This window comes from Heterocephalus glaber, unplaced genomic scaffold, assembly GCF_053883595.1.
Source record: "Heterocephalus glaber isolate CG9 unplaced genomic scaffold, H.glaber_assembly_v1.0 deba00001504, whole genome shotgun sequence".
In the NCBI taxonomy this organism is placed as follows: Eukaryota; Metazoa; Chordata; class Mammalia; order Rodentia; family Bathyergidae; genus Heterocephalus; species Heterocephalus glaber.
The window spans coordinates 71481693-71508115 of NW_028258324.1; the positions used below are offsets into that span (position 1 = coordinate 71481693).

The 26423-nt window shown below is 46.6% G+C and overlaps 1 protein-coding gene across 3 annotated transcripts in view; it reads left to right on the forward strand.

Moving 5' to 3' along the window:
- Positions 1–224: 224 nt before the first annotated feature.
- The window catches only part of Osbpl11 (oxysterol binding protein like 11), a 67380-nt gene continuing 41181 nt past the window's right edge, over positions 225–26423 (forward strand). Inside the window, exons 1-3 of one of the 3 annotated variants that reach the window (XM_087186833.1) lie at positions 225–436; positions 758–1176; positions 20779–20847. In XM_087186833.1, the coding sequence (XP_087042959.1) occupies positions 1010–1176; positions 20779–20847 (236 nt within the window). In that variant the 5' untranslated portion in view covers positions 225–436; positions 758–1009. The remainder of the gene's footprint in view (positions 437–757; positions 1177–20778; positions 20848–26423) is intronic. The other 2 variants (XM_004834930.3, XM_004834931.3) reach the window with 2 other exon arrangements.

Below are 26423 nucleotides of genomic sequence, written 5' to 3' on the forward strand. Positions count from 1 at the left end.
CACGCTTTTTTCTCCAAAGTGACCGAAACAAGAAGGTGTTATTTTGTTTTTGAAAAAAGTTGTTGTTCTTCATAGCTTTCTCCTGAAAATGCATGAAATGGGACCTCGAATAGAAGGGTAGGAAGTCATCCAACACTAGGGCTGGCTCCTTTGTGACCCCCTCAGCGACGCCCTGCCGCTCTTGCTGAGCCCTCTGGCTCTCTTTCGGATCAGCAAGCGAGCTCCCTCCGCGCGGCTCCGCCCCCTTCAGGGCAGAGCTGCCCAAATCCAAGATGGCACCACGTGCGCCACCGTTACCGGAAGTGACTTCACGCTACTCCGGAAGGGAAGGCGGGAAGCGAGCCAGCGGGTGGGTGACTCGCGGTGGAGCTGTGGGTGGGGCGGCGGTCGCGTTTTTGGCTTTCAACCGTGAGGCTCGCCAGCTCCTGGAAGCCAGGTTAGGACGCAGGGCCAGGGGTGTTGGAGGGTGTCGCCGCACGGCTCGCCGAAGGCCCTGGGAGCCAGTGTCCCGCCCTCGGCGGCCTCCTCCGCGATCTCCTGGGCTGTGCGCGCCGCAGCGGCTGGGTCTAGGGCTGCGGCGGGAACCGCCGAGCCGGGAGAGGAGCAGGGCAGGGGTCGCGGCTGGTCCGCCCTCCGCCGGGGCCAGGCCGCAGATCCCCGCCCGCCCTTCGCCCACTCGCGGTTACAGAGCCCGTGACTCCTCTCAGTATCCCCAAGCCTTCTAGCTGGGTGACACCTTCCTCCCTGCTTTCGCCAGGAGGGAGAGAACTCCGTGTGCATGGGAAGGATATCTGGCCGCACCGCCGCCCCTGCCGTCCTGAAAGTTTAACTCGAGGATGCGTGTCTTCCGCTCCCGGGCCAGTGGCGTTCCCCTTTCGTGTCGCCGTCGCATTTAGCAACTGGGATCACATCAGAGTCTTAAAAAGAAGAAAGAAGGAGGCGCCTGCAGAACTCTTGCACGGAGTTGACTTGTTCGGCCAGGGAAGCGCAGGTGGACCCGGGAGCTAGGATGCAGAGCGGCGAGCCAGTGTCCACGATGAGAGTCTCCGAGAGCGAAGGGAGGCTGGAGGCGCTGGCCACCGCGGTGACCCCGAGCGGCAAGAACAGCGGCGCGGGCGCGATCAGCGGCGGCGGCGGCGGCAGCCGGGGTGGCAGTGCCAAGGGCTGGCAGTACAGGTGAGGTCCTCTCGGGTGCAGGTGGGGGACGCAGGCTGGCGCCTGTATGGCAGCTGTCGGAACACGGGGTGGATCGGTGGCTTCCAGATGCAGCTGATAACGTCTCCTCAGAACCTCCCTCACCGTTCATGCAACAAGTTTCCATCCAGCACCTTTTGAGGAATGCAGAAATGTACCCCTGCTTGCACTTCTAACAGCGCGAGCCGTTTAACTCTCCTCAATTCTGGTTTTGCCTGTGTTGCAATCTGTTGACAAGCCTGCCTTCCCTGACAGACCGTGAGGGCAGGAACTGTTAATTCGGTCGGAATACAAGGACAAAGGTATAGATTTTGGTGCCTCTGACGCTCTGAACCTGAGCCTGAAGGTGTTTCCAGCTTTGAGCTGATCAGGCCACTTAAATGCTCTCTGTTTTGATGAGAAATTCTACAGTTGTTCATTTTCACTGATACCAGTGAAAAAATTTAAAAAAAACAACAAAAAACAGCTAGGCAGCCAAGGTGGTGCAGGCCTGGAATCCCAGCACTTAGGCTGAGGTAGGAGGATCGCTGTGAGTTTGAGGCCAGCCTGGGCTACACAGCAAGACACTGTGTCAAAAAAAAAGAGAAAAACTTCAGGAACAGGAAGAGTGTCCTGGAGAATCAACAGTTTATTTTGGTCTTGGTTTTTGATACATATAGGGGAAATTGTCCACTGTAATGTTAAGAATGAAAGCAGTATATCCTGTGGTGTTGAACTAAAGGGGTGAATTCTTAAGTTTTGGTTAATTGATTGGGTACTTTAACTCTAGTCCTTTTTAGCCCTTGTGCTGTTTGCCATTGTGAGATGTATGAACCTGGAAAGAATTCTAACAAAGATTTTGTGAAGGACATATATTTATCATGAATAATATCTATAATGCAAAAGTGAAGAGGAGGGCCAGGGATTTAGCTCAGTGGTTCTTACGCCTGCCCCTGCCCCACAAGCGTAAGGACCTAAGTTCAATCCCTGGTACCAAAAAAAAAAAAAAAAAATGAAGAGGTGACAATTTTTTTTTTTTCGGTACCAGGGATCAAGCTCTGGACCTTGTACTTGCAAGGCAGGCACAGTGCCACTGAGCTAAATCCCCAGCCCAGGTGACAATTTTTTATTAGTAAATGACTGTAGGACAGTTATTTAGTTCCTGTGAGATATATGGGCTCACTTTACTTTTGTTTTTTTGTTTCGGTTTTGAGACAGGGTGTTGATATGTAGTTCAGGGTGGCCTTGAACTCATTATGTAGCCCAGGCTGGCCTCAAACTCTTCCGTCCTCTGGCCTCAGCCTTGGAGTACTGGGATTACAGGCGTGTGCCACCACACCTGGCTTGTGCTTTCTTAAATGATATCAAATACCCCTCAAAGTAATTGATAATTTTAAATGATTAGTTTTAAACCATAAAATAGATAAGTAAATAAATTATGCTGATTCCAAAAGTGAGCCCAAGCTGGACGTTTGAGGCCAGCCTGGGCTACTTAAATGCCTTCAAGGCCACACCCTGAATTACATAGAAAGACCCTGTCTCAAAAAAACCAACAACAAAAAATGCAGGATAAAATGAGAGTGCAGGTAGACAGAGGTAGTCTTCTGAAATACTTAACTCTGAACTCTAGTCTCAAACTGAAAAATGAAGACAGCTTTCTTAGCACTGGGTGATAACACTCCCCAGTGTTAAGTGTCATAAAGCCATGCACTTTATTTCCCTTTTTTATTCAGCCCTGTCTGTTATTTTTAGGGTATTACTTAATGGTTGTGTAATTTTCAAACTAGATTCTATTGAAGTCACAAAGGTTATTAGGGCAACTTAACAAGAAACTGGCAACTCACAGTGTTAAGGCATTCAAAGAAGGTTTTGTTTTGTTTTTGTTTATTTTTTTCAGAGGGTCTCAATGTAGTTCAGGCTGGCCTTGAACTTACTACCAAGGAGGTAGGCTGGCCTGGACATTGCCCTTGCCCTGATCCTTCTGCCTCAACCGCCCAAGTGCTGGGATTCCAGGCATGCACCACCACACCTGCCTTCAAAGATTTGAAAGATTAAAATGCAGACTCAACTATATTATTTCCTAGTACAATGAGGTAGTCAGCAATGACCTTAAATCATCCAGGAAAGCCCACTCTGTTTAAGAAGGCGGAGAACTGTATGATATGTTGGTGAGTAATTTTGAAGAAAATAGTTAACAGTTCATTTTTGTAGAGGTACCGTGCCTGGTAAATTTGGTTATGTAGACCTCTTCTTGCAGGATGAGGTAAATAAGGCCTTCCTGTTTTGCATCCTGCCATGGATTTTGATTTTAATGTGGTCTATCCAAGGCATGTGCTTCCACCTCTCTCTCTATCCTCAGTCGAATTCCCTCCGTCCCTGGATATCAGGCAGCATCCCCTGGTCCTGTATTGCCCTCTTTTCTCTGCCCGCCCCCCCCATGCTGAGAGTCTTAAGACTTCAAAAACAAAATAATAACAAAAAGCAACCTAACCCCTGCCTCCTGAAAGCAGCCCCGCTCAGTGCCTCCCTCTCGCTGCTTGGTGTGGGGCTGTTTGCTGTACCCTTCCAAGGGCAGTGGGTGTTTCTAGAGTTGTTACTTCTGGGCCCTCTCTGGAGAGTGAATGCTGTAGAGTTCTTGTCTTGACTCTTGGCACTCTCTCTTAGTTTCTCGCTTACTCCTTCTACTGTTTCTTAGTTTTGTTGGCTCCTTCCCTTCAAGGCTGGTGTGATGCTCCACTGCTTTCTCTTTTGTCTTCTCTCTGTCTCTTTCTCTCCTCGAGCCTCAGCTAACACAGTCTCAAGTCAGAAATCTCTCTCTGGAACTTCAGAGCTGTGTAAACAGCTGCCACCCTGAACATTTCTATTAGATATCCCACCAGTGGCTTTCATCTCTACAGTACTCCGCTACTGTCTTCATTTTCTTTTTTCTTTTTAATCTGTCTTTGGGTTTTTTTTGTTTTTGGTACCAGGGATTGAACTTGGGTCCTTGCGCTTGCGCAGCAGGCAGCGAAACCACTAAGCTAAATCCCTGGCCCTATCTTTGTTTTTTTAAAAGGAGATTTTTAAAGCCAGGCATGAAGGCACAAGCCTCCAATCCAGCTCTCTAGGAGCCTGAGGCAAAGGAGGATCACAAGTGTGAGCCCAACCTGGGCAATTTAGCCAGACCCTATCTCAAAATATAAATAAACAAATAAAAGACTGGGGCTCAGGATGTAGCTCCACGGGAAAGCCCTGGGTCCCGTCCTCAGGACAGAGAGACCAAGAGACAGATTGATTGAGATTAATTTTAGGTTGACTTATAGAGTGGTTGAAATTTAGTGAAAGCCCTGGTTCAGAACCCTGAGTTTGGCTTTACAGACTTAGGGATGTAATTGATACGATGTTTTCAAGGTTCATTAATACGATAGCATGGATTATGTCATCACTTCATTCCTTTTAAGGCCGAATAATAAATATTCCATTATATAATGTGCCACATTTTGTTTATCTGCTCACCAGTTAATGGGCACTGGAGCTGTTTCCATTTGCATTTGTGAATAATGCTGCTGTGAACGTTTCCTTCCCGTGCCTGTGTGGACTTGGACGTTGTCACTTCTGGGTGCGTGCCTAGCAGTGGGATTGCAGATCGTGGGATAACTTCCTGTTTAACCCTTTGAGGAGCTACTGTAATGTTTTGCATCCTCACAGCAGTGTGGAAGGGCTGCAGTTTTTCTCCATCCTCCGCGACATTTGCTATTGCCTCTTATTTTAGCCATGGTGTTGGGTGTGAAGTGCTGCCTCACAGGGCTTGATTTGCACTTCTTGATGACTGATGAGGAGGTTGCACATCCTTGCGTGTAGTATTGGTGTATATCATCTCTGAAGAATGTCTGTTCAGAGCCTTTGTCCATTTTAAAACTGGGCTGTTGCCAGGCATGGTGGTGCATGGCTATAATCGCAGCACTAGGAGGCTGAGGCAGGAGGATTGCCATGAGTTCGGGGCCAGCCTGTATGTACTGCAGTACAAAGTGAGACCCTGTTTCAATAAAATACAATAAATCGGGTTGTTTATCTTATTTTTCAGTTGTAAGAGTTCGTTGTGTATTTTGAGTATAATTTTCAGACATGTGAGTTCCAGATATTTTATCTGGTTGTCTTTTCACTGCATGGCATTTTTTGCAGTATAAATAAGGGTTTTAGTGCCCATGCAGTTCAATCAGGTTTTAGTTTCCTTCTGTCGCTTCCACTGTTTTCTTTTTTTCTTTTGCAGTCCTGCGGGCTGACCCGGACCCACAGCCTTGCGCATGCTGAGCCAGCACTGTGCCACTGAGCCCCATCGCCAGCCCCATTTCAGTTCTTTACTGAGGGAATATTTATATACATGCAAATACGTTTTAGTTTTATAGTTAAATATAGTTATAGTTGTTTGCTACACTGGCTACAGAGATTTTCCTGATCTTCATATTGTAATTTATTACACTTTTCCTGGCATACAGAAGACAATCACAAATCAGAAATCTTGGGTCTCATCTCCCCACACACACACACTAGGGATTGAACCCAGGTTTGCACTTTGCACTGAGCTACATTCCCAGCCTTTTTCCAATTTTTAAATTTTGAGACAAGGTCTCACTAAACTGCTGAGTTGCCCAGGCTGGGTTTGAATCTGTGATTCTTCTGCCTCAGCCTCCCAAAATGCTGAGATTACCAGTGGGTACCACCACACCCAGCTCAGATCTGTAACCCTATTTTTCTTTTCACCTCTAATTATAAATAAAGTTCTGGCCAGGCGTGGTGGCACTCGCCTGTAATCCAGGCACTCTTGGAGGCTGCTGGGAGGATCACCGAGAGTTCAGGGCCATCTTGGGCTGCCAAGTGAGTTCAAGACGAGGATGAACTACAGAGCAAGACCCTATCTCAACCCCACCCCCAAAAAAGTTCTTCTTATAAAAGAACTACTGTGTTCATATAGTTTTAAACTGATTTGGTAGTTTCATGCTTAACTCTTAAACCCACCTGAGTTACTCTGAAATACGCTGTGAAATTGGTGTTAGCTGGTACTGTGTTACACGTTGCCCCTGAAGCCAGTGTATTAAAGCAGTGACACCAATTGTTTCACAACTGTGATGGGCGTTCAGGTGCCACGTAGGCGGGCGGGGCCAGGCTCTAGGTTTGTGAAGAGCCCTTGGTCGTTTTGGAGCCTGACCTGGAAGGATCCCTGTCATAGCAGCTCACTCGCCAGGCTCTTGGTGTAGTTCAGTTCCTTTGGGCCATTGGGACCCCCAGACCCCTGACTTCCTGCACTGGTGGCTGGAGGCTGTTCCAAGAGCGTCTTCCAGCATGCCCATGGGTTTCCTCAGAGCCGCAAGTGGGCGGGAGGGCTGGGAGCTGCAGGTGTGAGGTCCTGCTGCCTCTCTAGTATGAGGGGCTGATTAGTCCTCCAGCTGCCTAGAAAGGGAACGGTGAGGGCTAAAGAAAAAAGAGAGCAGAGACTTGCAAGATTTCAAAGTACATGGGGGCTGGGGGTCAGTGCCTTAGACTGGGCATGGACATCCCGAGCTGGCCACTATTTATTGGGTACAACAGTAATTGGAGGCAGCATCGGGTGACCTAGGGGGCGGTGGTGACCCTGTGTTGACAAGGGTGGTAAGGAGAGCATTTACAGTAGTAGGTGGGACGAGAAACTCTTGTTACTACTCAGTTCGTGAAGAACCCGATGTCTTCCACTGCTGCACCCTTGACTCTGAGCATCACAGCATCGTGGGAGCGTTGAGGCCTCAGCTGTGACCGGAGGCAAGACAGTTATGTTTCTGCTTGTCATAGTCGGCTTGCAGGGAAGGCGACATTGGGCCTTAGTCATACCTTAATTATGAAATGATTTTTCCCCAAAATTATGTAGAATGGCTCTCGACACACTTGTTCATTAGAAACCAGGTGTACACAGACTGGATGGGGAGGGGGTAAAAATTGATCCCAGTGATCCAGGTTTGAAATTTTGCAAAGTTTAGATGTTGGGAATGAAATCACACATTGGACTGTCAGTGAGCCCAGCCTCACCCGACCTGGCATGAATTTTAGATGTCATGTCCAGGTAGCCTGCAGAGGTGAGGGGTTGGAACATAGGTGGTCATCTGCATAGTATCTGGAATGTCTTCTCTTACTTAGCACAGATCTTGGAGAAAGGCGGGGCATTGTCTTTTTACAGTTGAAAAAGTGAAAGGTGAAATGAATTGGCCAAGGTCACACAGCTAGTAAGTGGAGGAACCTAAATTCCTAGCTAGGTAGAATGAATAATTACTTCTCTTTGCAGTACTGGTGATCAAACACAGGGCCCTGCACATATCAGGCAGGTCCTCCATCCCTGAGCTACACCCTGAGGCCCCAGGATGAATGATTATTGACAGTGACCTGCTCAGTATGTGCTTGGTGTCATGGTTTGCTGGTATTCTCATTCATGCACCAAATTCTTCTGCGCCTCTTCTAGCTGCGAAGCACTCTGTTGGTGAATCCAGATCAATGTGGTGTGCCCAGAAAGTGAAGGCAGAACTCCCAGGCTTATTTTTGAAGGATCCTCAGAAGAGTCAGGAAGAGCCTTAGCTGCATTTGCAAAATCACTCATGATGGGCTATTTTAAATACTGGAGTTGGGAACTGAATTTATTCGATTAGCCTTAACTTTCCTTCTTTTCACAGCACTGTGGATTCATGTTACACAGGCTTGGCTTGCTATTTATGAGGAGGATCATTTCTTCTGCCTCCTTTGTCATAGTGAATCCTCAGGGTTTACAAAATGAGCTTTCCCGTTATTTTTATAATCTTCATGTCAGTTTCCAGGGAAACTTACAAATCTACAGTCATGCTGCCCATTTATTAAAAGAAGGGAAGGCCAGGGATTTAGCTCAGTGGTTCTGCTGCCTGCCTTGTAAGCAAAAGGACCCAAGTTCAATTCCCGGTACCAAAGAAAGAAAAGAAAAGAAAAAGGAAAATGTCCAGAGGAGGAGCTAAAGGCAAGGCAGGGTGGATGACAGGCTGTCTTTTCCTGTTTGACTGCTGCCGACAACCAGGAGGAACTCTTTCCTCAGTAGCAGACAGTTAGGCTTCTCGGCGAGGGCAGAAGTCTGCAGATGTGTGGTGTCAGTGGTCATTTTTGTCAGACTTGATGTCTCCGCTTGTAGGTTATCTGTTGGAAGGAAAAGTACCGGCCCAAATGGGTGAGGAGAGCCCTGAAATGTAACCTAGTGTTTACTGTCTTGGGAGGGTTTGCCTCTCAAATTGGTCTTGCTTTCAAGAAAAAGTCATAAATATCTGCACTTTTCTCTCCAGGAATCAAAAGGAAAATTGAATGCCTATTTTTATACCCCTGATTTTGTTTTCCTTATCTAAAATCTATAGGTGGGCCAGGGATTTAAAAGCTCAGTGGTTCCAGGCGCCTGCCTTACAAGTGCAAGGTCTCGGTACCAAAAAAACAAAACAAAACAAGATTTAAAATTTATAGGTGCTGATTTAAAAACAAAAAAAAAGAAAGAGAATTTATAGGCATTTAGTTGAAAATTGCAAAGTTTTGTTTCAAAATCTAGTAAGGACACCAAGCCTTGTCTATCAAGGCCCTTTACGTAGACCCTCTGCAGAGCAGCTCTGCTGATCACCACCATGACCCCCGCAGCTGGAAGCAGCCATAGTGGTCTTCACACCTCGCCCCCTCACTGCAGTTAGGGCTGCCTCTTCAGAGGGGGGCTACTGTAGACAGCCAAGTTAGGTAGAGATGTCCTAGGCGGTCAGACAGGGCTGGGCCTCGAGGGCATCAGTGCAAAGGATGAGAACATCACAGCTGGGGCTGGAGGCGCTTCTGAAAATCACAGTGGCCAGATCTGCATGCTCCCCACGGGGATAAATGGAAGCCTGAGATTAGTGGTGCCACCCTTTTGAGATTTCCACCGTCCTCTCCCCATTAAGACTAAAGAGATTAAGACTAAGACTGCAGATTATTGACCAAGGCGAATGATGTCATCCACATCACCTTGCTACTGTTGGGTCCATATTACCTAAGCGATTATACTTGTAATCTTTTTTTTTTTTTTGGTACCGGGGATCAAACTCGGGTCCTAGCGCTTACACGGCAGGCAGCGAAACCACTGAGCTAAATCCCCGGCCCCTATACTTGTAATCTTATTGGTTGATCATAATTTTGACCAACGTTTTACCCACAATTTTGCTCTGTAAAACTTTGGAAAATGAGACCCTACTTTCTGGTCCCTTCTGCCTCTCAGGAGCTGTCTCTCCCTCACTAAATTTCCTCCTCTTAAAAACCAAACCAAAACAAAGAACACCAAGTCTTGAGTAACAAGATTTAATTTTTAAATTTCTTTACATTTTTCTTCTATTTTACTTTTTGTTCTTTGTGTGTCTGTTTAAAATTTTTTGTTTAGTCCATGTTTCCAGGACATAATTACATTCATCATGGGAAGTTGTACGTGCCACATCTTCATTGTGTCTTTTTTAAAGAAACTCTTGTTTTTGCCTTTGAACGGCATAAAATGTGTGCTCTTCAGGGGAATCACCTGCCTCCTCCATCTAGGCCCAGCTTTTCGCTGTACAGAGTCATTTCTAGGACTGCACCTGACTGAAAGATCCCCCCCCCCCGCCCCCGGTGGTCTGGGTGCAGATTATGTATTATAACTAGACACATGTGAACTTTACTTCAGTAGATTTCTCTTTAAATGATTACTTGAAGTTTTTATTCTTGAACACAGTATTTTCCTTGTGCAGGCTGCAGCAGAACAAATACCTCCAAACTCAATGGAGAAAACCTGATTAATTTTGTGTGGGGCTTCAGAGGAAATCTTTGTCACAGCCGGATCATCACTGAGCCTACGGTCCCAGGAGAGCTTGGGCCTTTAGGGCCTGTGCTGTTTTGCATACAATAGCAGTGGAAATTGTGATTGCAGCTCCTTTTTATTTGGATGCTGAGGAGTCCTCCAAAAGAGATGTGTGAAATCCACTCTTGGTGTTCTTTATTTATAATCTTTAGATACCAGTTCTTTGAAAGTTACATCAGTTTGTAGATTTACTTTATCTCTACTTCTTGTTTAATGAACTGTGTTTTGCTCCCCATGCTGGAGACTGAATCCTGGAGCCCTACCCATGCTGGGCAAGTTCCCTACCGCTGAGCTACAGCCTCAGCCCAGAAGAGAATGTTCTTGTTTTGTATATTTATTTTGCTTTGTTTTTTGAGACAGGGTCACGCTATATGTTGCCCAGACTGGCTTTGAACTTGCCAATCCTCCTGCCTCAGCCTCCCAAGTAGTTGGGATTGCAGGTGTGCACTATCACACTCAACCAAGGGGAGAACATTCTCCATGAGACTAGAGAACATCTTTGTATTCTTCACTAGCTAAGCACACTGCCTGTTCTCATTTTGCTCCATGAACTGGTCTGTGAACAGACGTCAATGATTAGTCCTTACAGGTATTTTAAGAAAAACTTGATGTGAATTTGTTGCGATACAGTGACAAAGCGGGCTCTCCCTTGGCTCTAACCCAGTCGAGAGGACCCGCTCATGTCCTCTTCCACCTGTCGCCCAAGGCCCCGCCTCCAGGCACTGTGGTGTTCAGGGTCAGAGCTTGGAATTCCGTTTAGCGGATGAATTGCTCACTCGTCCCCTGCAGTCAGCTCCCACTGGCAGACATTTGTCTCCGGAGTGTTCTCCATGTCATCCTGTAGTGAGTGACCATGTCCACACGTCCTGTCGCAGGCATGGGACCGGCTGTAGGAACAATACCAGAAGCAGAATTGCCCGGTCAGTTTGTGATGTCCATAGTTAATGTCAGATCTCTCTTCTCCGGGGCCTTACCAGCATGATGTGTTCTTTCTACTTTTGCAGTACTGGAGAGTGAACCCAGGCCCTTGCACTGAGCTGTATTCTCAGGACTTTCTTTAATTTTTTAATTTTGAAACAGGGTTATCCCTAAATTGCCCAAGCCAAGCAGAAACTGGCCATCCTCCTGCCTCAGCCTCCAAGAGTGCCTGGATTACAGGCGTGTGCCACCACACCTGGCTCTGTATTATTTTTAATTGAGAGATGATCAGCTTTAGTAGGGAGTTTCAGCAGTCAGTTGGGAGTTTGAAGCTGTGTATATTTATTTTTATATCAAAATTTATGGTGAATACTATTATTAAAAAACCAAGAGATTTTTTTCTTTTGTTTAAATAATAGAATGAGCCTTTTTAGTATTCTGGTTTTTCCAATGGTTAATATTTTTCTTTTTTTTTTTTTTTTGGTACCAGGGATCAAACTCAGGACCTTGCACTTGCAAGGCAGGCGCTGGAACCACTGCGCTAAATCCCCGGCCTTCCAATGGTTAATATTTGTAGGTATTTTAAGAAAAAATTTGAATGTTTAAAATTTTTGTTACTTCGCCCTAAGTGGGTTTTGTTACTTAAGCCCCTGTCAGTCAGGCGCTGTGTGTGGAACAAACCTTGCGTGCTGCTTCGCGTGTGAGCGCCCTTTCCCCTGTGTCACACGTGGAGGAAGACAAATGCTGTTCTGCTCTCCTCTCTACTGCCACTCTTCCAAGGAAGACACGTTCCATACTCCTTGGATTGCTTGCGCTCAGCGCCCCTTGGTGTCTTCCGGAGCCAGGTGTGGCCCTGAAGGCAAAACGCAGATAGGAGACGAAGGGGGGTGGCAGGGTTAGTGACCTTCAACCTCTTGTTCTGTCTTGTTCTGGTCCTGGGAAGGTGTTTTGGATGTATACTGGGCAAAAGTATGAATATGCTTAGGTGCACACTGTACCACTGCAACGTGAGCCAGGGATGGGGGAGGGGTGTGATACAGAGTCTCACTCTGTAATTCAGGCTGGCTCCAAACTCACTATATATCCCATACTGGCCTCAAACTCATGTCAATCCTCCCGCCTCAGCCTCCTGAGCACTGGGATTACAGGTGTGCCACACACCCAGCACAGGAATCCCATCCCCCCCCCCCCCCCCCCGTACCGGGGATTGAATTTGGGACCTTGCATTTTCGAGGCAGGCGGCGGGACCACTGAGCTAAATCCCCAGCCCTGGAATTATTTTTAAATAAAATATAATGGAAATCTCTGGGCCTTTCAGGTCACATTATTCTCATTTGAAAAGTGTTAGGCTTGTAAGATAACAGACACTTAGAAAACTAATGCAGAAAACGAGCCCTTTGCCTGCAGAGCCATTAAACTCTATAGCAGTAGAGAGCCAGGATTTGTGAAGCACATACCATGTTGAAGTATACTTCCAACACACAGGGTTTGAAATGTATTTTCTCTTACTGTGTCCTTATTATGGATGTGCAAGGTGGTTGTAGCAGGCGCCAGCTTCCTTTTCAAGGCTGTGTGATCTTCCACTGGGCACATAAATGAAAGGCATATTTTTTCTCTCTCGGTACCGGGGATCAAACCCAGGACCTTGTGCTGTCGAGGCAGGCCCAGCACCACTGAGCTAAATCCGCAGTCCCTGGGCACATAAATGATACGAACATTTAGGTTGTTTCCTCCTTTGGACTATTGTAAATAATCCTCCTATGGCCAGGGATTTAGCTCAGTGGTTCCAGTGCCTGCCTCGCAAGCGTGAGGACCCGAGTTTGATCTCCGGTACCAAAAAGAAAAAATAATAATAATAATCCTCCTATGAAGTCAGTGCACAAGTAACTGTTTGCATCCCTGTTTGCAGCATTTTTGTGTACATACACAGATGTGGAGTGGCTGGGCCATCTGGTAATTCCATATCTAGTTTTCTTTTTGGAGGAATTGCCATGTTTCCCATAGCAGCTGCAGTGCTTCACATCCTTCAATGGATTCTTGTGGGGGCTTCTCCACAGCCTCCCAGCATGCCCTGTTCTCTCTCGTGCTGACCATTCTGTGGGCTGGGCAGGCTCGCTTGAAAGAGGGCCCCATCATGGGTGGAACAGGACTGCCAATCTCGCCTGGAGCAAGTGCCTGCCTGCTGTGCCCGGGCCAGCCAGCATGTCTCAGCAAGGCCAGGTGAACCAGCTCCTGGTGGAGGCAGGGCCACAGGGAGGGCCCCCCACATGGCTGTGTGTGGGCAGGAAGCAGGTGTCTCTGTCACGTCATGTGAGTTTTGATATAAAAATACTTTACTTCCTTAGAGTCAGACCAGTCGGTGTTAGAAAGCTGCCATTGCTTTACCTGGTCCTGCAGCACCCGCCCCTCTGGGGTACGAGTAACCTAATTTGGGAAGCGAGGGCTTGTGGGAAACTCAGTTCCACATCCCCACAGAGCACGGCTCATGTCCTCACACTGGGAGATTCTAAAAAAGTTTAATTCATTCTTTTTCTTTTTAGTCCTGGCGTTAGAACATAGGGACCCGAGAATGCTAGGCAGGTGCCCTACCATTCTGCTGTTCCTCCAGCGAATTTTGTAATTTTTATTTATTTTCATTTTTATGTGTTGCCAGGGCTGGTCTCAAACTCTGGAGCCTGAGCGATCCTCCCTCCTTGGCGTCCCAGGTGCCTGGGACTGTGGCCAGTGCCCCTGTGCCTGGTTGGGTCCTGCCGTTCTGGGTACAGAGAACTCTGCGCCTGGAATGTTCTGCCTGCTCAGCATCCCTGAGCACTTGTTAAATGTTTTGATGTGTTGTGAAAATAACAGCATTAGAATTGGGAAATGTATGGACTGGGGATTTAGCTCAGTGGTTTCACCGCCTGCTGCGCAAGGGCAAGGAGACCCGAGTTTGATCCCCGGTACAAAAAAAAAAAAGAATTGGGAAATGTGAAACAGTGAAAGGAACAAGATAAAAGCCACTGATAATACTTCCATCTTGTGGTAACGACAATTACTATTTTATATGCTTTTATTTTGTGCACGTATTTTATATACTGTATATACTGTTTAACATGAAACCTGTATTATTTGTTGTTGTTTGTTTGTTGCTTTTTGAGATGAGGTCTCACTCTGTAATCCAGACTGGCCTTGAAGTCCCTGTAGCCCAGACTGGCCCAGAACACAGCAGTTCTCCTGCCTCAGCCTCTCCTGAGTGCTGAGACCAGCATACATCCTCACGCCCAGCAAAATCTGCAATTTTTTTTTTTTTTTGCTACCGGGTATCTAACTCGGGACCTTGCGCTTGCAAGGCAGGCAGCGGAACCACTGAGCTAAATCCCTGGCCCAAAATCTGCAATTTTAATAATTGTAATAAGCACTTCCCCATGTTGTTAGATACTCCAAAACATTTTAATTGGTGAATAATATTTCATTTTGCCTGTTCTTTTTCTTCCTATTAACAGTGCTGCAGTGGACGTGGTTGTACATTGTCTTTGTCTACATTTCTGATCATTTGTTTTACATTGAATACCTAGAAGTGAGATCATCGGGCCAAAGAGCTTTAATACTTTTAAGACTCTTGGCATATACTTTTTGGTATAGAGTATGACAGTTTATTTTAGCTGAGATTTATGTGAGCATGCAGGCTGTCCTATAATAGCATCATTCTACTGAAAGATTCTGCTTCTCCTTCTCCATTGTTTAATTTATTTGACAAACATTTAATGAGCTCCTGTCGCATCCCAGGCCGCAGTCACTGCACTGTGGGAAGTTTTTTAAAAAATAAATTGCACTGGGTGTGGTGGCGCACACCTGTGATCCTAGCACTTGGGAGGCTGATGCAGGAGGATCCCCACAAATGCAAAGCCAGCCTTGACTACATAGCAAGACGGTGTCTCAAAAAAACCAGATGGATAGATAGCAATTTTTTTTTTGGTACCGGGGATTGAACTCGGGTCCCTGCGCTTGCGCAGCAGGCGGCAAAACCACTGAGCTAAATCCCCGCCCATAGATAGCAATTTAATCATAAACCTTCTCCCGGTCCATAAACTTCTCCAAATGCAAGTACATCTTTAAAAAATGTTTATCTTAAAATGTACAGTAGTAAATCTGAGTGTCCTCCCATATGTAGATCCCAAATTACAGGCGTTCAGGACTCGTGTGTGTGTGTGTGTGTGTGTGTGTGTGTGTGTGTGTGTGTGTGTGTGTTGGGTGTGTTGGGTGTGTTGCTTCCTGGGTCCCCTGGAAAGCAGATTCTTGATGCAGGCTCTGAGTTTACTGCGGGGATCTCGGTGGCACCCGATGCGACGCTCAGGACGGCGGGTCCAGACCGGCCCTTCTCATTCTGATGCTGCCGCGGGTCCGCTGCAGTCCAGGGCCACAGCAGAGGCTCATGCAGCGGGGACAGGGAGCAGAAGGAGGTGCCTGTGTCGCAGTCACCGCCATCTCTGGATGTCACTGCTTTTCCAGGGGCTACGCAAGCCATGCCCCCTCCCTCATATTTTTGTCGTCAGGGAATGAACCAGACCAGAGACTTCCCGGTGGAGTAGGGGTTTGGCCTGTGGCTCGACTGGTGCCACATATATACACGTGTTTATCTTCTACAGTGCGGGATTGAACTGAGGGCCTTGCACTTAGAGGGCAGGCGGCGCCACTGAGCCACACCCCGGCCTTATAGACGTGTTTCTGTGGAGGGATACAGAGAGATTCAGGGGAGACTGCGAGCACGGGGCTGACTCCACTGTTGTGCAGGCCAAGGGTCTCCAGCCCTGCAGACTGCAAACCGGGAGCCCCGGTGGCGCGATCACATCGCAGTCGGCCGGCCTGAGAGCTGGGGCGTGGGTTTGAGTCTCAGTCAAGGCCAGGAGACCAGTGTGAGCCCATTTCGCGTGCGGAGCATTTGTGCCCAGCGTGGCCCACAAAGCACTTGCACCAACACACCTGGAAGCAGCGTCTGCTGGGCTGCTGGCCCCATGCACGCCCGCCTTGGCACGCCCGCCCTGGCACGCCCGCCCTGAGAGCAACCACCCTGAAAGCAACCCCCAGGCCTGTGACTCCTCCCTGCGCTGGATCCACTGCCCTCTGTCTGCCCTGAAGCCTGAGGTGTTTGCCTCCCTCCTCTGGACTCTGCACTGAGAAACGTCCTGCCTCTGCCCACCCCTCAACCGCCCTGTTTCTTCCTGCCTCAGTCACTGCCAACTGGCCTGCCCTCCTCACTGCACTGAGCTGTTGTCATTTTGTTTTAAATCTAGTGGAAACTTCTCGGTGTTCATCTTCTCTAATACTTCTTCAGTAGCACTGCACATTCTTCACCCCAAGCTCATCTTGAAACTGGTTTCTGTCTTTCCCTACCTCTGGTTCTCTTCCTTCTTCTTCTCTGTTCTTGATCTCCCACTCTTCTTACCCTTCAAACTTTTTTTTAGGTGTCCGTGACCTGGGGCTCTACAACACTTCCAGGCGGTCTTTCAGGTCGTCTCATGTGTCCAGGCTGCTGGTGGCCACCTCCATGTCTCAGCCCGGGCCTGCACATTATGGCGATGTCTCCCTGTCCGCATCTGAGTTACTTTTCTCATTGCTGAAATGAATACGTGACACCCAAAGTGAAAGGAGGAGAGGTTTATTTGGCTCAGTTTGTAGAGCTTTCAGTCCATAGTCAGCTGGCTCCGAGGCAGGTTAGCATGGCAGAGGGGCATCGCAGAGGAGAAACAGTCCATGGCAAAGCAGGGCAGGCAGCAAGCAGCAGGCGGCAAGTGACAATAGCAGCTTCTTTCTGTCCCTCTACAGGGTGTCTAGGCTACCCACCCTTAGAGCAGCCAGCACTCACACCCAGGACTTTGTCAAACCAATCAGTGGACTGATTTAGTAATCACACACCCCAAATCCAGCCACCTCTGAAAAGCCTCCCTGTTCCTGCATGAGGCTTTGGGGGACATCCAGACACAGCCATAGCAGTGCATGTCCTGGAGGTCCCTAAGCCCAGCATGTTAAACTGGAACGGGTGGGAGCTGTTTCAGGCGGCATTCGCTACCTGCCCCACTACTCAGAGGGAATCTGAGTGTTGCCCTCAGCCACGCCCTGCCCTGCCCCACCCTGCTCTGTCCTCTCTCCCTTCATGTCGGTCCCCATATCCCGCCATCGCCAGCCAGTCACAGAGGGGTGCACTGTGTGGGATGAAAACCTGTGTATGTGACCACTGGAAATGGTCCTGTTCTCTCTCCTATTAGCCAGGGCCCTTCCTGCTGCCTTTCATCGTCCCTTAGATTTGACTCTATCTCAGATGGAGAAGTACTGCCTTCTAAACTTTCCCATGCATTCAGTGGGTTTTCATAGTGCTTTGTGTGTAGTAGATGCAATTTAATTTTAAAGACTTCTGTATATCTTAAGTGTGATTTTAAAAGGTTAGAAGATATTATAAAACTAAACCTAATACTCCCACTTGGCATAGTTCAGTTAATCAGCTATTCTGTTTGTTTCAGATCTTTTAATTAGTGCACAGTGATTGTACAGATTATGGGTTCCATTTCGGCAGATTCATTCGTGCACATAGCACACTTTGCTCATTTTTACCCCTGTCCCATCTTCCCCCCGGTTTTACACTTGGGGTGAGCATAGCCACCGCCCCCCCCACCCCGTTCCCCACCCTCCTTCCCCCTGTAGCCCCTTACTGTCTGACAGCCTCCCTTCCACTTCCTGGCATCTCTTTTAGATTCCACATGTAGCAGAATAAGCAGTACTTATCTTTCTGAATCGGGCTTGTTTCACCCAGCATGATCTCCACATGCATCTGTTTTCCTGTAGAGGACAAAGTTTTGTTCATTGTGGCTGGATAATATTCCATTGTTTTTCTGTACCGCACAGTAATCAGTTGTTTTTAATAGACTGTCAGCTTCCAGGGGAAAATCCCTGGAAAGCATTAACAAGTTTAAAAGATCAGAAATATACCCAATTTGTAGAGGAGTAAAGTTGCTGAAAGACTAAAGAAGAAATTCGCTTTTTCATGGCTTATTTTTCAATGTCCTAATTTGTTTGGACCATCAACTTCTATTTCATAGAACACAAAATAGGATGATATAGTCAGATATGGTATGGTCCCACTTTTACCAGTAGATTTTTATTAACAGGTATATAAAAATTCATACTTCTGGGGGTGGCACTGGGGATTGAACCCAGGCTCTGTGCACTGAGCCACATCCCTTGCCCATTTTTTATTTTGAGACAGGGTCTCACTAAGCTGCCCAGGCTGAGATCCAACTCGGGATCCTCCTGTCTCAGCCTCCCAGAGTGCTGGGAGTGAAGCACGAGGTTGGAGGCACTACATAACTCAGACCCAGGTGGAGTATTCCTCATCAGAAATGCTTGACCAGAAGTGTTTCGAGTTTCCAAGGTTTTTTTGGGTTTTAGAATATTCACATAGACTTCACTGGCTGAGCAGCCCTAGTCCAAAAATCACAAATCCAAAATGAAACACTTCGAGGGTCATGACAGCACCCAATAAGTTTCAGAATGCTCTGAAGACAGCATTTTGGATTTTGGATTTTCGGATAATGAATCTGTATAAGGAGATAGGACACAAGACGAGGCATTGAGTCGCACGGCTCCCTACGCTGGCCACCAGGTGGTGCAGTCGGTCCTCCCTGCTGCTCACAGCAACTGCAGTGGAAAGGTGGGGGAGGGCAGGAAGAACCGCACAGGCAGCTGCTCCAGAGGGTAGTGTTTTCAGGGTGGCTCTCAGAGACAGCGGCTTGATAAAGTAGAAACAGCCCAGTGGCGTAACTGTGCCAATTTGAATTTCTGGTTCTTTGGGGCCTGCTTTTATGCTGTTCCTAAATGAACCATGTCAGTAGCCCTCCTGTAAATCTTGACTCAGCTCTTTCAGTATATGTGTGAATAAAAAATTAGTAACACCAGGAAATGGAACACAAAACACCCCAGCATCGTGGCACGTGAAGACACACTTTGGATTGTTCCATGGATGATGCTACTGACTGGGGGGCAGTGCTGGCAACTGAACCCAGGGCCTCACACATGTTAGGCAAGCTCCAGAGGGGATGCTTTCAACAGTCGCTGTGAGCTGCTAAATGACTCTTGTCTTAGACACGACCAAAATGAGAAACACAGTAAAACGAGAGTGATGACTGAATAAAGGCAAAGGAGAGGATCCATTTTCTTTGTATTTTGTTTTTTAGCTTTTTTTTTTTTTCCGAGACAGTCTCACTATGTAGTCCAGAATGAGTTTTGTGGCCTTGAACTCTCTATGTAACCCTCTACGTGGCCTCTAACTCTGGGGATCCTCCTGCCTCAGCCTCCCAATTGCTGGGATTATAGGGGCATGTTTTTTGATTGCTGAAATAGAAATGAAATACATTCTGTTTGTGTTTTTCGGGTGTAAATCGGATCCTGAAGGTTTGAAGGAAGTTTCTCCCCACAGAGCATGCGTTTGAGTATGTGCAGTCCTGAAACCAGTGGCGTTGATGCATTCACTGCATGCCGACAGCTAGGAGTGAGCACCAGAGACTCTGGGTGAAGGAGGACCTGCAGGTGGGATTAGGGACCATCTTGACACCCAGAAGGGGTACCCAACTGAGGCTGTGCTGTTAGAGGCTTTTTGTGGGTTGGCAGAATGTAAATAAGCATTTCAGAGCTGAAGGGTGGAACCAACAAAGAAAGAGTTTTGTGGGCAACAGCAGGAGAGGCAAGGTGCGTGAGCCCCTGAACAGCAGGGTGCTGGGGGTCGTTCTGAGGTGGGGCCTGTGGAGACTGGGATTCCTGTGGCTCAGGAAACTGTTTAATCCGGAAACTGAGGGAGCCTGAAGGACCTGGGCCAGAAAGGATTTCTCTGCTTTTACAAGTACCAAAGAACTGAAAGAAATGGCTTGGCTGTGACCTGGGACTGGAAGTATGGAAACTAGGAAATACCCAAGGAGCTGTGCTTCTAGAGAAGAGTCCTTTCTTCTAGTGGTGAGGTTTAGAATATATTGAGAGCAGAGTTCAACTGGTGCTGTCAAAATAAATAAAAGGAACCAGGCATGGTCTTGCATGCCTGTCATCCCAGCCCTTGGGAGGCTGAGGCAGGAGGATCACCCGAGAGTTTGAGGCCAGCTTGGGCTACATAGCGAGACCCTGTCTCAGAAAAAGAGAGAGAAACGTAGTTGTAGTTCCCCAAGCTAATGATACAGAACAGGTCCCAAATGAAATCTTTCCGGTGGTAGAGCTGTAGCCTCACACCCGCCTGGGCTGGGCAGTGAGAGTGAGCAGTCACGCTCTCTACAACCAGGATCTGGATTTTAGAAACCAAGGAATCAGACAGCAAATGGGCCGCAGCTGTGATCCACCAGAGTGAGGCGGCATTATTCAAACTGGACAACTCTTTTAGCTATTTTTGAACCATAAACTGATGCTATGGATTCACAGTCATATCAGCTCTCCACTGCTGGGACAAAGAGCCTGACACATGCCACCCAAGAAGAAAGTGTTTACTTGCTCATGGTTGAAAAGTTCTAAATAATATGTTTTTATTTGTAACATCTGTGCTTATAGTGTATTTGTTTTATAAAATGATTTTATATTTTGAATACTTCCAGTGTACAATAATTTATGGTACATTATACATGTTTTGAAGAAACTTGGTAAAATAAAGTCCTATAGATAAGAAATTTGGAGGATTAAATATGTCTCTTAGCCCATAAACTTTACTTGTGGAGAAAGGTGAGATGCTTAAGAATATGTATATCTATAGCTGTTTTCAGAAGTTTCCAGTTACCTTCTTGGGCTTTCTCTTTTCACTGATTTTGGCTCTTTCTGCTCTTTTGAAACAGTGATCACATGGAAAACGTGTACGGATACTTAATGAAGTACACCAACCTTGTCACTGGGTGGCAGTACAGGTGAGTGGTTGTTTATGTCCCCTCAGCCTCTAGGAGACAGAAAACCAGGCTGATCGCTTTATATTCTGATATAAAGATGTGGTGTGGCAGACACGGTGGTGGGGAAGCCTGCCAGAGAAGGAGGCTGTGCCCTGTTTTCTCCTATTTCTGAGAGGGTGGAGGAGGAGGCAGCCCCTACCTGCCTTGTTGTGCTGCTGCATTAGGGTTGGTCACCTCCCTGCACCTGTTACACGCTTAGGGGTTGAGGTCTCAGGAGAAGCAGGGTTTTTCGGTGGATTCTTAAAGCATGTCTGGAACCCCGGGAGGCTAGCTAACCAGCCTCAGGACATATTATCAGTCAGTATGGGAAATCCAGGCCTCAGTGCTTAGCCGAAGTGGTATTGCCAGGGCACAGGTATTAAACTTTTTTTTTTTTTTTTGCTGCTGGGGATCGAACTGGGGACCTTGCACTTGCGAGGCAGGCAGTGGCACCACTGAGCTAAATCCCTGGCCCAAACTTTTTTTTGTTGTTTTTTTTGTTGTTGTTGTTGTTGTTTGGTTCCGGGGATCGAACTCGGGTCCTTATGCTTGCGCAGCAGGCGGCGAAACCACTGAGCTAAATCCCTGGCCAAACTTTCATTTTTTTATTGTGATCAAATATACATAAGGCTTCCCATTATAATCGTCCTAAGTGCATAGTCCAATGCCATTAAATATATGTACATTTTTGTACAACTATTACCAGCAGCTATCTCTAGAACATTTTCATCTTCTCATACTGAAAGTTCACATCTGTTATATCGCACAAATACACACACACACCCTGCATCCCACCCGGCATGGACCTTCTCTACTTGAGTCGATGGTTTTGCCCTCAGGGACTTACGTGACCTGATCAGGGCTCATCCGTGTTGTAGAGCTTTCCTTCTAAGGCTGGGCAGTCCCAGTGTGTTCCTGTCACACGGTTTGCACATCCCAGCACCCGTGATGGACAATCGGTGCTCCTGCCTGTGGCTGTTGTGAGAATGTGGCTGTGATGTTGGTGTACCAGCATCTCCTCCTACTCTGGTTTACTTTTTGTCTATACTCAAAATTGAGCTACTGTAGCATATAGTATTTCTGTGCTTTTTTGTTTTGTTTTGTTAATTTTTTTATTGCTCTGTTGCCCAGGTTGGCTGTGGACTCCTTGGCTCAAGGCATCCTCCTGCCTCAGCATCCCAAGTAGCGAGGACTATAGGTGAATGCCACCATGCTAGGATTACTATATTTCACAGTTTCAGGAAACCCCATGCTGTTTTCCACAGCAGCTGAGCCATTTGACACCCTGGCCAGCAGTGCACAAGGGTCACAATTTCACTACGCCCTCAGCAGCATCTGTAATTGTTTTTTTTCTTTTCTTTTCTTTTTTTATTCTGTTCCAGGAATCCAACTCAGGACCTTGCACTTGCCAGGCAGGCTCAGCACCACTGAGCTACATCCCCTGCCCATGTAATTGTTTCTTTTGTTGTTTTAAAATTATAGCTGTCTTCATGGTGTAAGGTGCTTATTGTGGTTTTTAAACTTTTTTTTAATTGTTAAAACTAGACTTTGAAGCTGAGTGTGGTCATGTGCACCTGTAATCCCAGCACTCTGGAGGCTGAGGCAGCAGGATCGATACAAGTTCAAGGCCAAGGGCAAGAATTTATATCATTGACACCAGGCCTGCCTGGGAAGCACAATGTCCTGAGTCAGTTCCCAGTACCAGAAAAAAAAAAAGACAAGTTCAAGGCCAGCCTGGGCTACATAATGAGTTTGAGGCCAGCCTGGACCCTATATCAAAAAACTAGACTTTGAATCCAAATAATTCTGACTCCGATGTCTGATTTTGTTTTTGTTGTTTTGTACTAGAGATTAAACCCCAGGGCTTCCTGCATGCTAGGCAAGCACTAGCAAAAGCTATATCCCTACCCCCTCTACTTTGTTTCACTTTATCTTGCAGTACTAGAAATTAAACCCAGGGAGGCTGAGCTACATCCCAAGCCCTCTTTATTTACTGGTTTTTATATTTTTAGACAGGGTCTTGCTAAGTCCCTAAATTGCTCCACCTGGCTTCAAACTTGAGGTTATCCTGCCTCAGCCTTCTGAGTAGCTAGATTACAGATGTGAGCTACTCTATCTGCTCCAAAGTCTTTTTTTTTTTTGGTACTGGGAATCGAACTCAGGACCTTGCACTTACGAGACAGGCAGCGGAACCACTGAGCTAAATCCCCGACCCTCCAAAGTGTATTTTTATAGGCAAATGATTTTTACAAAGCTGCGTGATCTATGTCATGCTGTTTTTAATTCTAAAACATGTCATTTAGAGAATTCTGCTTTTGGCCATGATGTAGTAACAGGAAGTGAATTTGCCTTTCTACCTTAAATGACTGGAAAATAGGAATAATACATAAAGGAGAAGTTTTCAGACACTTCAAAGAAAAATAGAAGTATTAATAAAAATGTGAGGGGTTTTCTTTGTTTTGTTTTGTTTTGTTTTTTCTTTGTTTTGTTTTAAGAAAAGCAGTTTGGGTCCTGTTCATCACAGCATTCGGAATCGGGTAGTGATGACTGCAGGAAGTTGAAGGTCATATGAAAGGTCCAAGCTGGGTATGAAACTCAAGAGGGAATCACTCCTCCGGAAGTGCAAGGGCAGTTCTCTATTTAAAAACTAAAAAGGTCTTTCCAAGGGAGTCTTTTCAGTCTACATTTTCATTTCAGTTTTTATGTAAGTTTGAATACTTATATGTTCAAATGATATACAAAATGCTAATTTTTAAGAATTTTGCTTGGTGTGATGGCACTCAGGAGGCCAAGGCAAGAGGATTGCAAGTCTGAGGCGATCCTGAGCTACCTAGTAAGACCCTGTCCAAGAAAATAATTCCATGTTGCTTTTTCCTGAGCACTGTTCTTTGTTCTCCTTTGTATAACTTCCACTCACCCAACGTGATTAAGTATTACTAAGCAGGCCTCACGAGGGGAATGCAGGAAGAAAGGCCCAGACAGCCCGAGCATAGAAGGCTTAGGATGCATTAGCGAGGCTGTTTCCAGTTAGCGGCCGCTGTGGGGAGAGGGGCAGGTGCTGTGTGGCCACTTGCAAAGGCTTCTCCTCTTCTTCTCTCCCCTTCCTTCTCCCTGAGCTGTGCAGGTACACAGTTAGGACCTGGGGCAGTCAGAGCAAAGCACGCAGTGGCTTTTCCGTCCACACCTGTGGCTGAGGCTAATTTTTGTCATCTTGAGATTTGCTTCCAAGTCAGTTAGGATAAAGTTGGATTTGACAATATCTAAGTTGGGGGCCTGTCTCAAAGATGAGTTCTTTCTCCCAGCTGGCAGTCTGTGATTTCCACAATGCAAAAAAAGGGAACAATATGCCAGCCTTAACCGGATGTTCTTTTAACACACTCGGTGAAGTGTCTGTGGGTGCAGATTTCCGTCAGCGCCTGAGTCTCCCCGTTGGCCTCTAGTCCAGCGGTTCAGCCAGCCTGCTAAAAAGGCCTAGCTCAGGAGTGCTGTGCCCTGGGTCGGGTAGCCTTGCTGCCTGCACACTCAGGGGTCTGTGTCCTGTACCCGCTGTCAGCTGGCTTGGTCCTTGTGTGATGACAGCCAGGGGCTGGTCGGGAAAGCAGGCGGTGCTGGCTCGCTGGTCCCAGCCTGGAGCCCTTTCCAGCATCACCTTCTCTGTTCCTGGCGAGTGCTCCCAGGCTCTGGCTGTGCGGTGATGCTTAGCGAGCGCTAAGACAGGTGCATTCAGGATGCCCCACAGGGTGGCACTGCACCCGGTGGCCGCTTTTGAGAGAAGAGCCAGTCGTCAGGAATTACACATACTGAGTGGAACAGGGAGAGGAAAGTTTTCTTTTGTTTCTTCATTCTTTTGGTGAGCAATTATATTGAGAAAAATTCATTTACTGTACAGTTCACCCATTTAAAGTGTATAACTTAATGGTTTTTGACATATTTAAGAGACTCTTCTCTGGCAAACAGCCTTTCAGGGGTTTTTTGGATGAGTGTTTTGTAGAAGGTTCACAAGGACAGATCTTAAATGTTTTAGAAATTTAAGGCAATGTCAATGACTAAACAGTTCAAACAGTCCCTTCATATTTGTGGGAAAATAAACAGCTATCAAAAATGGGCAAAAATATGACAGAAGCTGAGCGTGGTGGCACATACCTGTAATCCTAGCACTCTGGGAGGCTGACGCAGGATGTCAAGTTCCAGCCCAGCCTGGGCAACTTAGCAAGTTAGTGAGACGCTGACTCCAAATAAAACTATTTTTTTTGGTGCTGAGGATCAAACTCAGGACCTTGCACTTGTGAGGCAGGCCGTGGCACCACTGAGCTAAATCCCCAGCCCCAAATAAAACAACTTTTAAAGGGGGTTGAAGATATAACTCAGTGTGAAGACCTTGGTGTCAATCCACAGTGCCACAAAAGAAAAGAAAATAAAGGTGATAGGCAGTTCACTTGGTAGAACTACAGATGATCCATGAACACATGAAAGAAAATGTGTTTAACCCCACTAGTGGTTAATGCAATTGAACTTTTAAAACTCAAAGTTTTTTATTTATTTAAGCAGAACATTTGTTTTGGATATACATAATGATAACGCTCATAGGGTCAAAAAATTTTAAAAGTTAATTTACATTTTCATCAAATGCATGAAAAATTTTAGAACTCAGAAGCCTGCTAGAAACTCCTAGTCCTTTGCTTCTCGTCCTCAGGCCCCCTGACTTCTGTTCTTTTCTCCTCAGTTCCTCTGCTGTCCCGAGTGAAAGGCTGGCCCGGTCTGTCCCGGCGCTCTGGCGCTGTCCTCCAGGAATGTGGCCTGGACAGACTGCCCACGGGCCCTGTGCAGAGCAGGCGCCGAGCTTCTCCACACCCTCACGTGAAGCCCCCCTTCTAAACTACTGTGCTCCTTAAATTGGGATTTGAATTAATTTAGTTCTTAAAGTAGTTCATCTAGGATCAAATCAGAACACCAGATTCTTTTCCAGAGTTCATCAGTATTTCATTAAATGCTTTTCCAAAGTGTATCGGTATTTCATTGTTCAGTTTCAAGTTCCGTATGTTTCTGCGTCTCCAGTTGCAGCATTTTCATTTTTAAACAGGACCCGTCGTCTTTAGCTGTGACCTATTTAATGATAGATTCACAAAATCTTTCTATCCCGACATTATTCCCATATACGTTTCACTGTTTAAATCTTAGCCCGAAGTCATTTCTTACCCAGCAGTTAACCTCAGAGCTCATATTTTGATTTTTTTCCAGAGAATCTTAAATAAAAATTCTCACTACCATTTGTCTTTCTGCAATTTATCCTCACTTTTAATGAATTTCAGCAAAATGTCCTCCTCTGGGGCCGGGGGTTTAGCTCAGTGGTTTCACTGCCTGCTGTGCAAGCGCAAGGATCCAAGTTCGATCCCTGGTACCAAAAAAAAAGTCCTCCTCTGAAAGAATAAAATAGAATAAAATATCACATGCCTGTAATCCCAGCACTCAAGAGGCTGAGGCAGGAGGATCTCTGTAAGTTCTCAGCCAGGCTAGGCTACCAGAGTGAGTTCAAGGCTACTTTGAACTACATAGTGAGA